Consider the following 16,777-nt stretch of genomic DNA (forward strand, 5'->3'; position numbering starts at 1 on the left):
AATGGGATGGGATATTTTAAGTTCTTGACACTTGGGGTGATAGTTGAATCCATTCTTATCAATGTTCCAATTCAGCAATTTTGTGAATATCTCCATAGCGATTAGAAACAGATACGGGGATATAGGATCCCCTTGTTTCACTCCCCTTTCTTTTCTGAAGTATCCTACCATTGATCCATTTAGGCCATGGTCACACATTATCCACTAAAGCAATGAATTTAGCAGGAAAGCCCGATAGCTTCATAGCAGCGAATAGGAAATCCCAATTCAGGGTGTCGTAGGCTTTCATAATATCAATCTCTATGACAGCTCTTGGTGATCCATCTTTCCTGTGATAACCCCTCACCACCTCATGCATCAAGAGAACATTATCAAGAATGTGTCTGCCTTTCACAAAGGCACTCTGTGTGTTAGTGATAATTTCAGGAATAACCTTCTTTAGCTTATTGGTCAAGATGGCAGAATAGCACTTGTGCAGTGTATTGCAGCACGCTATGGGCCTAAAGTTCTTCATGTGCATAGCATTTACCAACGTGAGGACAGTACCATGAAGCGGATAATACATGAAAGTAAAACAATACTGAATAGCATCGATCACATCATTTCCGACCACATTCCAATTTAATTTGAAGAATTCAGCCAGATATCCATCAGGTTCAGGTCCTTTGCCATCCTTCAGTTGACTCTTTTTTATATCTTCAGGAGTAACTCTAGCGGTTAAGTATACACATTGCTCACTACTAAGTACAGGATTAATAAATTGCCACATTCTATTTTCATAGTCAGCTTCCCAGAGATAATCCAGAGAAAAAAGCTTTTGATAGAATCCAATAGCCAACTCCTTCACTTCAGCATAGTCTGTGATCTTTACATCCTCATCATCATATAATGCCAATATCCTGTTCCTTGCAGTGTGTGCTTTCATCTTTCTATGAAGAAAGGAGGTGTTTTTATCTCCCTCTTTTAACCACAGCACTCTGGATTTTGCTTTGTATAAGGTCTCCTCTGCTTGCAATAGTTCAGCATATTCTTTGATTAGAGTTCTTTCCTGCGTGACTAGTTCAGAGTCAAAAGGCCTAGTCTGCATCATAAGCTGCACCTGCACCAACTCGATTCTTTTTTTGCACAACTCTGCCACTAATATTGCTGAAAAATTTGGACATGCAGGTTGCTTCCCAAAGCTAAAAAGTCATCAAATTATTAGACATTTTCCATTTACAAAACAGAAAAAAGGCAAGCCAATTAATGTCAAGTACACGCTGATGAAGGAGCTCTTTCCCTTTTTCTTTTTTTTTTTCCCTGATATTTTAACAAAACCCTAGTTTTAGGCCTAAAATTATGAGAGGAAAAACAATTTATCTGATATTTCATATTGAGATGCAAGCAAATGTGATTATTTAAACGCATAGTTGATTACCTTAATTAAGAATAAATATCTCAAGATTGATACTGTACTCTCAGACGTTGTCTCAATGCTTTTTTCTGCTCAATATTATCTAACCTGTTCCATTTTTCAGTTTTCCTCAGATCTCAAAAAAAAAAAATTGCAAAATAATAGGGAAAAAAAGGAAACGAAAGGAAAATAAAATTACTTTTTTCTTTTCTTGTTAACAGCATGCATCACTCGGTCCATTACAAGTGACTGTCGTCTCTGTTAATCTATATACGTTTCTTAAATATATGCTTTTGGTTTTAGACTACTAATGTAAATTTTTTTTTAAAAAAAAATAGATTCAAGTCAAATAGGGGACACGTTTTGATTTAAAATGGAAGCATTATTGCCATATCCGTCCAAATTAATTACATGCCACTCTCTTGTTTTGTTTTTTATTTGCCAACAAACGATAATATTTTATAAATATCAAATACTTGATTTTGCAAGGATTAATTACAAAACGGGAATACTACCGGTCCGTCCAAATTAATTACACGCCATTCTCTTGTTTTGTCATATCCCACTACTTTCGAAATCCTATGGTATTTGTTAATAAGCATTTATTCCTGCAATTTCTTGTCATAATCTCCGCTTTCCTAAGAGCGTCAACTCCGACCACAAACCTTTTGGGTTTTTTTAAAAAAAAAAAAAAATTCCAAATAGACCTTTTTTCAGCAAATAGACAAACCCTTTACATGTTTGGTGGCAGAGTTGTGGAAAAAACCCTTTACATGTTTACATTCTTAATTACTAGTATTTTAGTACTTATATGTGAAATAAGTTCTCAAAACTTTTATTCTAGATGCCAAATGTACCCTTGGTAACTCTAATTAATCAATCTGATATTACTGAATGACAAAAATATCTATTTTGTCATTCTAGAAGATAGGGATTCTGGTTCTTCCCAATCTATTTCTCTATCTATTCCGTCTTCTCGCCTAGCCAATTCCCAATGTTGCATTGCAATATTGCACATGGGATCATGGGCTATAAATAACTTATGCTAATAAATTTCACTTCTGCTAATAATCTTTTTTAGCAGCGAAGTGGAACTTGTATTCATTTCCAGCTAGTGTAATTAATTGCAAAATTAAAAGATGAGAATTATGCAGGCAACCAAGAACCAATGCTGACGACAAGATTTAGCAACATATGGGCAATCAAGAACGAATGGTTGGCTTTTTTTTTTTCCTTTATTAATGTAAGGGTTAGAAAATGTTTAAGTTCCACCGTGTTAAAAACCAGAATATGATGAGGTGATCTCTAATCAACTTTCTTCTTTGAAATTAAGGAAGCTGGATTCTAATAGATAAGATTTGAACCCTTATATTTTTTGGCAAATTCCTCTGTATTTGAGTATGACACCATTTGACCAAAAGAAAAACATAATAATAAGAGTAATAAAATAAAGCCTCATTTAGCCGGAAAAGCATTGCAATTTGAGGGTCATTTATAGATTTCTCGGTTTCTTTATGCGTTTCATTCATAATTTTCTATTCTTTTCCAATTTTGGCTGCTCTCCTGTACCCTTGATAGAATAATTCAGAAACCTGAACTGACCTCATGAGTCACGAGGTCTTCCTTTTTTTTTTTTTTTTTGCCCCTTTAAGGTCTCCTTTTGAGTTTTGAATACTTGCAGTACCATATAAATAACAAATTGGTGTATAATACTTTATCCTACTCAAAAATTTTTGGAGATTCCTATTTAAAACCAGAGTATTGCTATAAAAAAAAATGACAGGAAAATCATGATATATATCTAAATGACTTATTATTTAGGGAGACGGTGTCATAAAAAGCAGGGATGGTGAAAGAAAGAAAAATCAGGTACTAATTGAAGAAAGCGAAACACAAGATTATAACACATATGCCGTGATATATCTTGTTTAGCATTGTAGATCATTATTGTTAGTATTAATGTATGTGATTCGAGTTTTACCCTCATATAACCGTAGGTAAATGATTAGAGGTTTGGTGATTTAACCAGATCACTTTTTCTACATAAATAAACAAATGCTCATTCCAATCATGTGCGTGCGTTCACACTAACAATCATATTGCAAACGACTGAATGAGACTGGCAGAGAACAGCATTTTGCTATCGCTACTGGAATGAGCTGGCTCCAACTCATTATTGTCATCTTTGCATTATTTTGAAGCCTGAAACCCCACAACTGCATCAGCAGAGTCTTGCCCAACTCCACCACTTGCAGATTCCCATCTATAAAATATTGCACTAATTGGCTTCCTCGCAAGTTCAGGGCATCTTGTGATTAATTCACTGATCTCATTCATTTTGGTTTCTAGCTCTTCTGTCCTAAAGGAAACCAGCTCCTGTCCTAAAGGACACTTTCAAGTACCTACCATTAACTTTTATTGATCAACATGGTGTACATGGTTAATGACAAATATGTATATCTATACTATAGTTACCTTCAACACGGTGCACATTGATGCCAGCTTTTCTACCTACTACCATTGACTTTTATTGGTCAACATGGTGTACCTTGTTAATTACATAGATTCATCAATATACGTATCTATATATTTGCTAAAAGAGTGAGTTTGTATTGATGGTTGAGCGTTCAAGTTTTTTCTTTTTCAAGATTACCGTCTTATTAAATAATTAGGATTACGTCATGTCCCTAACTTTGAATGCATTTTCTAATATCATTGAGAGCATTCACGTATTGTCATAATTAAGGTCTCATATTCAAAAAAGAATTTTTGTTGCATCAATTTTTTTTTGAATTATGAAATAGAATTATGTAATTTCTGACAATACAATTAGTTTTGGAATGAAACACATTAGTATAATTTCATTCTCAATTTTCTCACATGGCTTTAAAAATTCATCTATTGTAAAATATATATATATATATATATATATAACAAATATTGACAGAATTTTATATATCGATAGTGTCTCTCTATCTCTCTGTCTCCTTTCTTATGTTGTTTCTAGGAAGCCGTTTGTAACTTTATTTCTTCTTTTATTTCACGTACAGTAGCTCGAATACTGCACCTTATCACATTTGAATCCAAATTATGACTGTACAATAGTTAATTATGGCTTTGAACTAGGATTGGAAAAAAAAAATTGAACTACTACTACTTTTTTAGCCTATGACTCTTTAAACTCCGGAAAAACCAATCCAACTATATGTTTCAAATTTCTCTTTTTCGTATCCCTACATAAAAATCTTATGATTTCCTAGTGAGCAAAGATCAACTATAATAGTTTGGGCTTAATTTCCCACAAAGAAAAAAAGAAGGAAAATAGAAACACAAAATTATGATTTTACTTTGTCGAGTGCATCAATTTTTTTTTTTTTTTACATTTCAAAGAACTAAAAGACTGATTAGACATGATAAGATGGTGGTGATGGGATTTGGCTCAGTAGTTAAATGTTACCTCAATTATGCTGAGCATTTAATTTTATCCATCTCTAATAGTTTTGATAGGGTGTTAATTGTTGGTATTTTAATTATTAATTTTCCCTTCTATCCCTGACAAATATTGTGTTAATTGCTGATATTTACTCATATTTGGTATCGGGACTTAATTTCAGGAATGAAGCAGAAAACTACCAAAAAGGAGGGACTTTATGGAGAATATGGAGACTTCTAAGGGCTTCAATCCTTAGGCCTTGGATTGGTGGGGACCACAAAGCTATAAGTCATTTTGGGCTCTTAAAAGAAAGCAACGTAGAGAGACTTGGAAGAAGGAGTAATTTTGGAGACTTTGTCCACATGTGTGGGGACCACCGGAGATAGCTTTTAGTCATCTTACTTTTGGCTTTTTAAGGAGAGGACGTACAGAAGCAAGGGGGGACCTCTAGTTTAGCTTTTTAGTTTAGTTCTAGTTTCCTTTCTCTGGACTGGCCTCTGACACACGCCAGGTGTTCGACAATATTCCCCAACGGGAAAAACATCTTTTATTCCTTGCTTTCTAGTAAAAACGCAATGCCTTTGCAATCCAGTACTTTTGGCTGCAATTCAACTATGAGGAGTGGCTAATTTCTTCATCTAGTCAGAGGTTAAATCGAAGCTTTGGTTCGACAAAACTGTGAGATCGAATTGATTTCCCTACGTTCTTTAATTTGCAAGTGTTTATATATTTCCTGTTCACTTATGCATATGATTATTTCTTGCAATTAAATACTTGATCACTGTTTAATTGTGTGAGTAATTAACAGCCATCTAAGAGTGCTCAATCCGTAATTGTTGGGTAATTTTAGTGCATGTGGCAAGTGATATGATTCAATTGTAGTAGAAACTTTTGAGTCGTTGTTGCGGAAATATATGATATAGCCTAAATAAACCGAGCGTGTGTGTTTGTTGGTTATAATTGGTGGCCAGTCTAATGATTAATGCTGTCAATAGGTTAAATCCTAAGAGCGTGTTTAGGACTGCTTAATTGGCTAGGGCAATAACTACAGAGCTTGTTGTGGTTATCGAATCAGTAAGGTTAGGCAGGTTGTCAGAGCTTGTTGACAACCATAACCAGTTTATTTGTAAATGAAAGATTTTATCTCTGCATCTGTGATCAGTGATTCGAACCATAAGTGGAGATTATACCTTTGACTAGAGATTTTCCTTCCGTCAATTTACTTTATATTTTTAATTTGAGCAATTAAATTAGACAGTTCCATATCAACTTCCCCCATTTTTATTTAATGTTACATTCATTCAAAATAAATTCCCAAGTCCCTGTGGATTCGACCCTGCTCGCTGCTATATTCGAATTTTGTCTTTCACGTAATTAATACACTTTGGTATATCGGATCAAGCAAACTCTGGCACCAGGGTGAAGCTAGTAACCCATTGCACAGCCTAAGTCCCTGCTCCAGTACCATAGTGGACTTAATTCGTGACTTAAGAGTAGGAATTTTATTTTTGCTGGTTTGACACCCAACAAATTTTGGCGCCGTTGCCGGGGACTTGGTGTCAAAATAAATTTATTTTCTTTGAATTATATTTTCTTTGTTTATTTTTTATTTTTATTTTTATTGTTACTGGTTTATGCCTAGATCTTCTCGTACAGGTGAACTGCAATATAATCCTGAGATAGAGAAAACTGCTCGTGCATTGAGAAAAGCAACAAGAGAACGAGCAGAGGCATCCTCCTCATCTACTGGACATAATTCAGTAGTAGATTTTGTGGATTCATTTAGTGAGACGGAAGAGATAGATAGCACCATGGCTAATGAACGGACATTGAGAGAATTGGCTGCACCAGATTTAAATCAACAGCCTCTATGCATTACTTATCCTACATTAGAGGTTGCATTTGAGTTAAAATCTGGACTAATCCATTTACTTCCTTCTTTTCATGGCTTACCAGGTGAAGATCCCCACAAGCATCTCAAAGAATTCCATGTGGTTTGCTCGACAATGAAACCTCAGGGAGTCACAGAGGAGCAAATTAAATTAAGAGCCTTTCCATTTTCCTTAGCCGATAAAGCTAAGGATTGGCTCTATTATCTGCCCTCTGGGTCAATATCCACATGGACAGACATGAAGAAGCATTTTCTAGAAAAATTCTTTCCTGCATCCCGAGCTGCAAGCATTAGGAAAGACATCTGTGGAATTCGACAATTCAATGGAGAGACTCTACATGAATATTGGGAAAGATTCAAGCAACTATGTGCTAGTTGTCCTCATCATCAAATTCCTGACCAACTCCTCATCCAGTATTTTTATGAGGGTCTGTCCCAAACTGACAGAAGAATTATTGATGCTGCCAGTGGGGGCTCCTTAGTGAATAAAACACCCACGGAGGCAAGAAATTTGATATCGAGTATGGCTGCAAATGCTCAACAATTTGGAGACAGGCAGGATAACACGACTCGTAGAGTCAATGAGGTAAGTAATTCTACAATAGAGCAAAGATTAGATTGTCTAACTTCTTTGGTTGAAAAGTTAGCTATAGGACAAATGCAGCAATTGAAAACATGTGGAATCTGCTATGGTTCGAGTCATCCAACAGATATGTGCCCCACACTCCAAGATGATTCGACTGAGCAGGCTAATGCAGTTGGATTTCCAGGACCACCTCAGAGACGGTATGATCCCTATGCAAACACCTATAATCCAGGATGGAGGGATCATCCTAATTTTAATTATGCAGTAAGGCCACCAGGATTTTCACATCAGTCACAATATCAACCTAGACCTCAACTTTCACAGCAACAACCTGCTCCTAAATCAGGTATGTCACTTGAGGATATTGTGAAATCTTTGGCTACTAACACTCAACAATTTCAACAGGAGACGAAAACTAGCATTCATAATTTGGAGAATCAAATGAGCCAGTTAGCTTCCACAGTCAATAGATTGGAATCCCAATTATCTGGAAAGCTACCTTCGCAGACAATTGTCAACCCCAAGCAAAATGCTAGTGCCATCACATTAAGAAGTGGCAAAGAGTTGCCTGAGCCGAGCAAGAAAATTTCTGAACAAGCAATCGAGGAAGAGCTCGAAAAAGAGGGGAATGTGTCTCAACCTAGAGCCTTGGAACAACCAGATTTTGGAGAAAAATCAACACAAGTGGTTACACCTCCGCCTCCATTTCCTAGTCGACTGGCAAAGTCCAAAAAGCAAGAGCACGAACAGGAGATTTTGGACACTTTTCGAAAAGTTGAGGTAAATATCCCTCTTTTAGATGCAATTAAGCAAATTCCTAGATATGCTAAATTTTTGAAGGAATTATGCACTGGTAAGAAAAAGTTGAAAGGAAACGAGAAAGTGCATATGGGAGAAAATGTTTCGGCAGTTTTGCAGAAAAAATTGCCTCCTAAATGCAAGGACCCAGGTATGTTTACTGTCCCTTGCAAAATAGGTAATATTAAAATTGAAAAAGCTATGTTGGATTTGGGTGCTTCGATAAATGTTATGCCTCGTTCTATTTATAATTTGATGAACATTAGGCCTTTAAAAGAGACGGGCGTAATAATTCAACTGGCTGATCGATCAAATGCCTATCCTGATGGAGTTTTGGAGGATATTTTAGTGCAAATTGATAATTTGATTTTTCCTGCAGATTTTTATGTGCTTGATATGGAGGATGATAATTCTAATTCATCTCCAATACTGTTAGGGAGACCATTTTTGAAAACTGCTAGAACAAAAATTGATGTTTTCACTGGCACATTGACTATGGAATTTGATGGTGATGTTATTAAATTTAATATTTATGATGCCATGAAATATCCTGGTGAATCTCATTCAATTTTTGTTATAGATGTAATTGATTCTTTGGCGCAGCAAAATTTTGAATTTAATAATGACGATGCGTTGAAGGTTGCTATTTCTACTGGTCTCTGTCAGGAAAATTTGCAAAAGATAAAAGGGAAGTTTGTTTTTCCTTTTGAATTGCAGGAAGTTATTTTTGAATTGAATTCTCTTTGCCCAGAATTTTCCAATGTGTCTTACTTGGAATTACCTCTGTCTCATTCACAGCTTTTGCCATCTATTGTGCAAGCCCCGAAGGTGGAATTAAAGCAGTTACCGGATAATTTAAAGTATGCATTCTTGGGAGATGGAGATACACTCCCAGTAATAATTTCCAGTAAATTGACTGCTTTAGAGGAAGAAAAACTAATTCGGGTGTTGAAGGACCACAAGGAGGCAATAGGATGGACAGTGGCTGACATAAAAGGATTAAGTCCAGCCACTTGCATGCATCGCATCTTGTTAGAAGATGGTGCTAAGCCTTCGAGAGAGGCTCAACGGAGATTGAACCCACCAATGATGGAGGTAGTGAAGAAAGAAGTTTTAAAACTTCTTGACACAGGTATAATCTATCCCATTTCGGATAGTAAGTGGGTAAGTCCTGTTCAAGTAGTTCCTAAAAAGACAGGAATTACTGTTATTGAAAATCCTAAAGGTGAGTTAGTGCCCACTCGAGTTCAAAATGGGTGGAGAGTTTGTACCGATTTTAGAAAATTAAATGCATTAACTCGTAAAGATCATTTTCCATTGCCTTTTATTGATCAGATGTTGGAAAGGTTGGCAGGAAAATCTCATTATTGCTGTCTTGATGGTTTTTCAGGTTTTCTACAAATTCCAGTGGCGCCTGAAGATCAAGAGAAAACCACATTTACTTGCCCTTTTGGTACATTTGCCTATAGACGAATGCCTTTTGGTCTTTGTAATGCGCCTGCTACATTCCAAAGGTGTATGGTTAGTATATTTTCTGATTATGTGGAGAATATCATAGAAGTGTTTATGGATGATTTTACTGTCTATGGTAATTCTTTTGATGAATGTTTAACTAACCTCACAAAAATTCTTAAAAGGTGCATTGAGACTAATCTTGTTTTAAATTATGAGAAATGCCATTTTATGGTGGACCAAGGCATAATTTTAGGCCATGTGGTATCTGCAAAAGGAATTGAGGTAGATAAGGCTAAGGTAGAAATTATCAAATGTTTACCTTACCCTGCAAGTGTGCGGGAAGTTCGCTCTTTTCTTGGCCATGCAGGTTTTTATAGGCGTTTCATCAAAGATTTTTCAAAGATATCCCATCCTCTATGCAAATTACTTCAAAAGGATGTGGTATTTCATTTTGATGATAATTGCAAGAGTGCATTTGACACGCTCAAGGGATCATTGACTTCAGCACCAGTGGTTCGACCACCAAACTGGAGTCTTCCTTTCGAGATAATGTGTGATGCCAGCAATTTTGCTGTTGGTGCAGTACTTGGCCAGAAGGAGGGCAGAGCTTCTTATGTCATTTATTATACCTCGAGGACCTTGGATGGTGCCCAGTGCAATTATTCGACTACGGAAAAGGAGCTTTTAGCTATTGTTTTTGCTTTAGAAAAATTCCGTTCTTATTTACTTGGCACTAAAGTCATTATTTATTCTGACCATGCAGCTTTGAAATATTTGCTCAACAAGAAAGAGGCCAAACCACGACTTATAAGGTGGATTCTCCTACTCCAAGAATTTAATTTGGAAATTAAAGACAAAAGGGGTGCCGAAAATATGGTTGCTGATCATCTCAGTCGTTTGATCAATAGTGAAGGACCTGCTCCCTTGAAGGATAATTTTCCAGATGAGCATCTTTTTGTAGTTCAAAAGACAACTCCCTGGTATGCTGATTTAGTGAATTATCTGGTTACTAGAACGCTACCTAATGATTTGTCTAGAGCTCAAAAGGAAAAAATTAAAAGTGATGTTAAATATTATGTGTGGGACGAACCATACTTGTGGAAATATTGTTCTGATCAAATTATTCGCAGGTGTGTGTCTACAGAAGAGGTTCCATCAATTTTATCTTTCTGTCACTCATATGCGTGTGGTGGACATTTTGGCCCTAAGCGAACTGCAAGAAAGGTTTTAGAGTGTGGTTTATTTTGGCCAACTTTGTTTAGTGATGCATACTTATTTTGTAAATCATGTGCAAATTGTCAAAAGACAGGTAATTTAAGCCATAGAGATCAAATGCCTCTTACTCCTATACTGGTTTGTGAAATTTTCGATATATGGGGTATAGATTTTATGGGTCCATTTCCTTCCTCTTTTGGTAATATGTATATATTACTTGCAGTTGATTATGTCTCAAAGTGGATAGAGGCTAAGGCAACTAGGACTGACAATGCTAAGGTTGTAGTTGATTTTATTAAATCTCATATTTTTGTCAGGTATGGCACGCCAAGAGCAATTATCAGTGACCGAGGGACACACTTCTGCAATCGAGTAATGGAAGCATTGTTGAAGAAATATGGCGTCACTCACCGGGTTTCTACGTCCTATCATCCGCAGACTAGTGGTCAAGCAGAAATCTCCAATAAAGAAATCAAGTCGATACTTGAAAAGACGGTGAATCCCAATAGAAAGGATTGGAGTTTGCGCTTAGATGATGCACTTTGGGCTTACCGTACAGCTTTTAAGACCCCCATAGGTATGTCTCCTTACCGATTAATTTTTGGCAAACCTTGTCATCTACCTGTGGAATTGGAACATAGGGCATATTGGGCAGTTAAAAATTATAATATGCGGATGGATGAATCTGGAGAACACAGGAAGTTGCAATTGCAAGAGTTGGAGGAAATCCGAAATGATGCATATGAGAGTTCTTGCATTTATAAGGAGAAGACAAAAGCATTTCATGATAAAGCAATTTCAAGGAAAATTTTTTGTATTGGTCAAAAAGTACTTCTTTTTCACTCTAGACTTAAACTTTTTCCTGGTAAATTGCGTTCTCGTTGGATTGGACCTTTTATTGTGACTAATGTGTTTCCTCATGGTGCAGTAGAAATTCAAAGTCTTCACACTGACAAGATTTTTAAATGGTCATCGTCTCAAACCTTTTTATGAAGGATTTCAAGTTAATAATGTTGAGGAGGTGACCCTTGCAGTGCCTGAACTCTCTGATTGAAGCATTATTTTGTCTAGCCAAAGACTTTAAAGAAAGGCGCTTTTGGGAGGCAACCCAATTGTTCATTTTAATTGTTTGTTCAATTCCGTGTGGTAGTTTAGAGGTGTTCTCCTTGAATTCGACTAATTTTGGGTTTCAGTTTTCGTTTTTGCCGATTTATAGGTGCCCTTCAGTTTTGACGTGCCCGCGTGATGACGTGCAGGAAGCTCACAATGAGAATCGTCCGAAAGCCACAGTGAAACGCGACTAGAAAACGCGAGTTGAAGGCGCGTTTTCAATCGCGTTTTCACTCCTGCGAGATTTGTGCACAAAACGCGACTTATAAAACGCGAGTTGAAGGCGCGTTTTCAATCGCGTTTTCACTCCTGCGAGATTTGTGCACAAAACGCGACTTATAAAACGCGAGTTGAAGGCGCGTTTTCAATCGCGTTTTCATTCCTGCAAGATTTGTGAAGGAAACGCGACTTATAAAACGCGAGTTGAAGGCGCGTTTTCAATCGCGTTTTATGTGTCCCAACAAAGGCTTCAGAAACGCGATTTCAGCTCATTTCTTCCTCTCTTCTTAGTTTTCCAGGTTCAGACTTTGGAGGCTCGCATGGTCAACGTCGATGCCAATGTCGCCGGCATGGCACATGATTTGGCGCAGTCTCTGTTTCTTACAGGCTTTGCACCTCCGTTTCCACCTCGCCCTTCACTATGCCCCGATTTCAGGGAAGTGTGGTTGCTTTCCCTCTCACTTTTGCTTCACTTTTGCTTTTTATTTGTCACATTGAGGACAATGTAGGATTTAGGTGTGGGGGGAGCAGTTATGGTGCTAGTGTCTTTCATTCATTTTCTTTTTCTTCTTTTTAGTGATTAGCTCGTATGTGATGCCAAGTTTGATGTTGGATTGTTGCCTTTATTTCTGCTATTGCCAAGTTTTAATAATAAAAGGGTACCAAGTTAATGTGGTTGAATCCAAAAACATCTCTTTGGTGAATATCAATGATTGTTTTACTCTTATAATTTTTGGTTAACTTTCCTAGGCATAGGGAATGATTATTGGCATTTTCGTGTGAATTGGTCCGGTTATTAACTTTAGTTCTCCATGTTTGAAAATGAGGCTAGCTGATGCAAGTTTTCTTTTGGTTTTTGTGTTATATTGAGTTTTTGTGATTTTTAACTATGAATAAACTTGACTGTACTCCGCTATTAGTTACTACTGAGTAACCGGGGATCTGCACCTAAAAGTGTTGATTCTCGCGTCAAAAGGTAGTAACTTCTATGAGTACGTGGTCACGTGGCGATAGAAGCTGAGTAACCGGGCTCCTTCATCTGGCCAATGTTGGAGTTCGCGTCAAAAGGCTCAAATGGCTAGCGACTAAGTCTTTTGTTACTATTGAAAGAAAAAAAAAAGGAGAGAAAAGTAGAAAAAATGTGAAAAAAAGTTGAAGGTTGTGTTAGTGTGTAATAAAAGTCAGCTTGCCGAATTATGGATTTAATGTTGAGATTTTGGTTAATAGTTGGACCATTTGCTGATAACTGTTGTGTGTCATTCCTTTTTCTTAGATTAGTTAACCTGGAATTAGAGGCATTTGTGGTTTAGAAGCTAACCGGAGTGATGTTTCTTGGACTTGACCATTGATGCTTGAATATTATTTTTCTTGGTATCTTGGCAATTTGTTGGATAGAGCAATAGCCACTATCAAATATTGGTGTTTGTTTCTTGTTCTCATGCTTGAGGACAAGCATGGTTTAGGTGTGGGGGGAATTGATAGGGTGTTAATTGTTGGTATTTTAATTATTAATTTTCCCTTCTATCCCTGACAAATATTGTGTTAATTGCTGATATTTACTCATATTTGGTATCGGGACTTAATTTCAGGAATGAAGCAGAAAACTACCAAAAGGAGGGACTTAATGGAGAATATGGAGACTTCTAGGGCTTTCAATGCCTTAGGCCTTGGATTGGTGGGGAGCGCACATAAGCTAATAGAGTCATTTGGGCCTCTTAAAGAAGAGCTAACGTAGAGAAGGAACTTGAAGAGAGGAGTAATGTTTGGAGACCTGTTGGTCCACATGTGGTGTGGGGACGGCTACCGGAGATAAGCTTTTAGTCTATCTTATTTTGGGCTTTTTTAAGGAGAGGACCCGTTGACAGAAGGCAAGGGGGGAGCCTGCTAGGTTTTAGCTTTTTAGTTTAGTGTCTAAGTTTCCTTTCTCTGGACTGGGCCTCTGACACACGCCAGGTGTTCGACAGCTATTCGCGCCCAACGGGAAAACACATCTTTTATTCGCTTGCTTTTCTAGTTAAAAACGCAATGCCTTTGCAATCCAGTACTTTTGGGCTGGCAGATTTCAAGCTATGAGGAGTGGCGTAATTTCTTGCATCTAGTCAGAGGTTTGAAGATCGGAAGCTTGGTTGGCGAGGCAAAAGCTGTGAGATGGCGAATTGATTTCGCCTACGTTCTTGCGTTCAGATTTGGCAAAGTATTTAATATATTGCCTGTTCACTTATGCATATGATTTATTTTCTTGCCAATTAAATACTTGAGATGCACTGTTAATTTGTGTGAGTACTTGAACAGCCATCTAAGAGTGCTCAATCCGTAATTGTTGGGTAATTTTAGTGCATGTGGCAAGTGATATGATTCAATTGTAGTAGAAACTTTTGAGTCGTTGTTGCGGAAATATATGATATAGCCTAAATAAACCGAGCGAGTGTGTTTGTTGGTTATAATTGGTGGCCAGTCTAATAATTAATGCTGTCAATAGGTTAAATCCTAAGAGCGTGTTTAGGACTGCTTAATTGGCTAGGGCAATAACTACAGAGCTTGTTGTGGTTATCGAATCAGTAAGGTTAGGCAGGTTGTCAGAGCTTGTTGACAACCATAACCAGTTTATTTGTAAATGAAAGATTTTATCTCTGCATCTGTGATCAGTGATTCGAACCATAAGTGGAGATTATACCTTTGACTAGAGATTTTCCTTCCGTCAATTTACTTTATATTTTTAATTTGAGCAATTAAATTAGACAGTTCCATATCAACTTCCCCCATTTTTATTTAATGTTACATTCATTCAAAATAAATTCCCAAGTCCCTGTGGATTCGACCCTGCTCGCTGCTATATTCGAATTTTGTCTTTCACGTAATTAATACACTTTGGTATATCGGATCAAGCAAACTCTGGCACCAGGGTGAAGCTAGTAACCCATTGCACAGCCTAAGTCCCTGCTCCAGTACCATAGTGGACTTAATTCGTGACTTAAGAGTAGGAATTTTATTTTTGCTGGTTTGACACCCAACATGTATTGCTAGGAGCATACAGTGCAATGCAAAAAGGAATTTTTGTCAGTTGCTCAGCAGGAAATGATGGCCCATTTGAAAGTTCTTTATCCAATGAAGCCCCCTGGGTCATGACTGTTGGTGCAAGCACCATTGACAGAAACATAAGGGCAACTGCCGTGCTTGGTAACAAGCAGGAATTTCATGGCGAGTCACTATATCAACCCAAGGATTTTCCTCCCGCATTGCATCCTTTATTCTACCCTGCAGGCATGAACCAGAGTGATTTGGACTCACGATACTGCAACGCAGCATCACTGAACAAGACTGAAGTGGAGGGAAAGATGGTGGTTTGCCATGTTGGAGGTGATCTTACAGGAATTGAAAAGGGGCAAAACATCAAGGATCTTGATGGTGTTGGAATGATACTTATTAACCCAGAAGAGGATGGTTACACCACTTTCGCCGATGCTCATGTCCTTCCTGCTACCCTTTTAAGTTATGCTGATGGACTCAAGGTCATGGCCTACATAAACTCAACGAAATCACCTGTTGCAGCGATCTCTTTCAAAGGAACCGTCATTGGACACAATCATGCTCCAATGGTCGCTTCTTTTTCTTCTAGAGGTCCAAGCCGAGCAAGCCCGGGTATTCTGAAGCCTGATATAATTGGCCCTGGCGTAAACATTCTCGCCGGTTGGAATGAATCCATCGAAAACAACACGAAATCAAAACTGAACTTCAATGTGATCTCGGGCACTTCAATGTCTTGCCCTCATTTGAGTGGTGTTGCTGCACTTCTGAAAAGTGCTCATCCTAAATGGTCTCCAGCAGCCATTAAGTCTGCGATAATGACCACAGCTGATCTTGTGAATCTTGCGAAGAACCCCATTGAGGACGAAAGGCATCTTCCAGCAAGTATTTTTGCAGTTGGTTCAGGCCACGTTAATCCGTCTAGAGCAAACAACCCAGGGCTAATATATGACATTAAACCGACAGACTACGTGCCATATTTGTGCGGTTTGATGAATTACACAGACAAGGAGGTCGGTTTATTAACACAAAGCAAGGTGGACTGCGCAAAAGAATCAAGCATACCGGAAGCGCAGTTAAACTACCCTTCATTTTCAATCATTTTTGGATCACCTGTTCAGAGGTATACAAGAACAGTTACTAATGTAGGTGAGGCTAAATCTACGTACAACGTTAAGGTTGTTGCACCCAAAGGTGTTAAAGTGGCAGTGGTACCTCATACTCTCAATTTCTCGAAGGTAAATCAGAAGTTGATATATGAAGTTATCTTTACTCGATTGGAAGCGGCCGCTGAGGGGATTGTGTCTCAAGGGTCTCTTTACTGGCATTCTGCAAAGTACTCAGTCCGGAGCCCAATTATTGCAATTGTTAATGGGAATTAATAGGGATAACACCAAGTAATAATTGTATTACTTGCTTTTGATTTTTTTTCCTTTTTCTAGTATATTCTCATTGCTACGCATATGCTGTCCTTGTTGGTGAATTTTGCTGTTTAAGAATCAAAATATGTTGGTGACAATCTTATAGTGTTACACCAATCTCTTCAGATGTTTCCTCTGGTTGTATTACTTGTGCTTTTGCGGAATTACTCGAGTATCATCCAAACCAAAAGTAGTACAGAATCAGAATGTTGTTTTAATCTAAGGCAGATAG

At 37.6% G+C, this 16,777-nt stretch overlaps 2 protein-coding genes across 2 annotated transcripts; both read left to right on the plus strand.

The window, feature by feature from the left end:
* The first annotated feature begins 6,460 nt into the window (after positions 1-6,460).
* On the plus strand, positions 6,461-11,764 carry LOC113779460. Its single transcript, XM_027325040.1, has 6 exons — positions 6,461-7,077; positions 7,165-7,303; positions 7,361-7,649; positions 7,767-8,740; positions 8,795-9,364; positions 9,839-11,764. The coding sequence occupies exons 1-6, from the start codon at positions 6,461-6,463 to the stop codon at positions 11,762-11,764; spliced, it is 4,515 nt and encodes a 1,504-aa protein (XP_027180841.1).
* A 3,350-nt stretch (positions 11,765-15,114) lies between these two features.
* LOC113779461 (subtilisin-like protease SBT1.2) lies at positions 15,115-16,506 on the plus strand (the record flags this gene model as incomplete). Its single annotated transcript, XM_027325041.1, has 1 exon — positions 15,115-16,506. A coding segment is annotated over one exon (1,392 nt), but the record flags the coding sequence as incomplete, so codon positions are not given.
* Positions 16,507-16,777: the final 271 nt, after the last annotated feature.

This window comes from Coffea eugenioides, chromosome 8 (genome assembly GCF_003713205.1).
Source record: "Coffea eugenioides isolate CCC68of chromosome 8, Ceug_1.0, whole genome shotgun sequence".
Lineage (NCBI taxonomy): Eukaryota > Viridiplantae > Streptophyta > Magnoliopsida > Gentianales > Rubiaceae > Coffea > Coffea eugenioides.

What these genes read in the sequence shown, in the direction of transcription:
- LOC113779460 (XM_027325040.1), top strand. Translation starts at nt 6,461, where the DNA reads ATGCCTAGATCTTCTCGTACAGGTGAACTGCAATATAATCCTGAGATA. An exon ending in ATAATGACGATGCGTTGAAG is followed by an intron (nt 8,741 to 8,794) that starts GTTGCTATTTCT and finishes ATAAAAGGGAAG; the next exon opens with TTTGTTTTTCCTTTTGAATT. An exon ending in GAGTTCAAAATGGGTGGAGA is followed by an intron (nt 9,365 to 9,838) that starts GTTTGTACCGAT and finishes AAAGGAATTGAG; the next exon opens with GTAGATAAGGCTAAGGTAGA.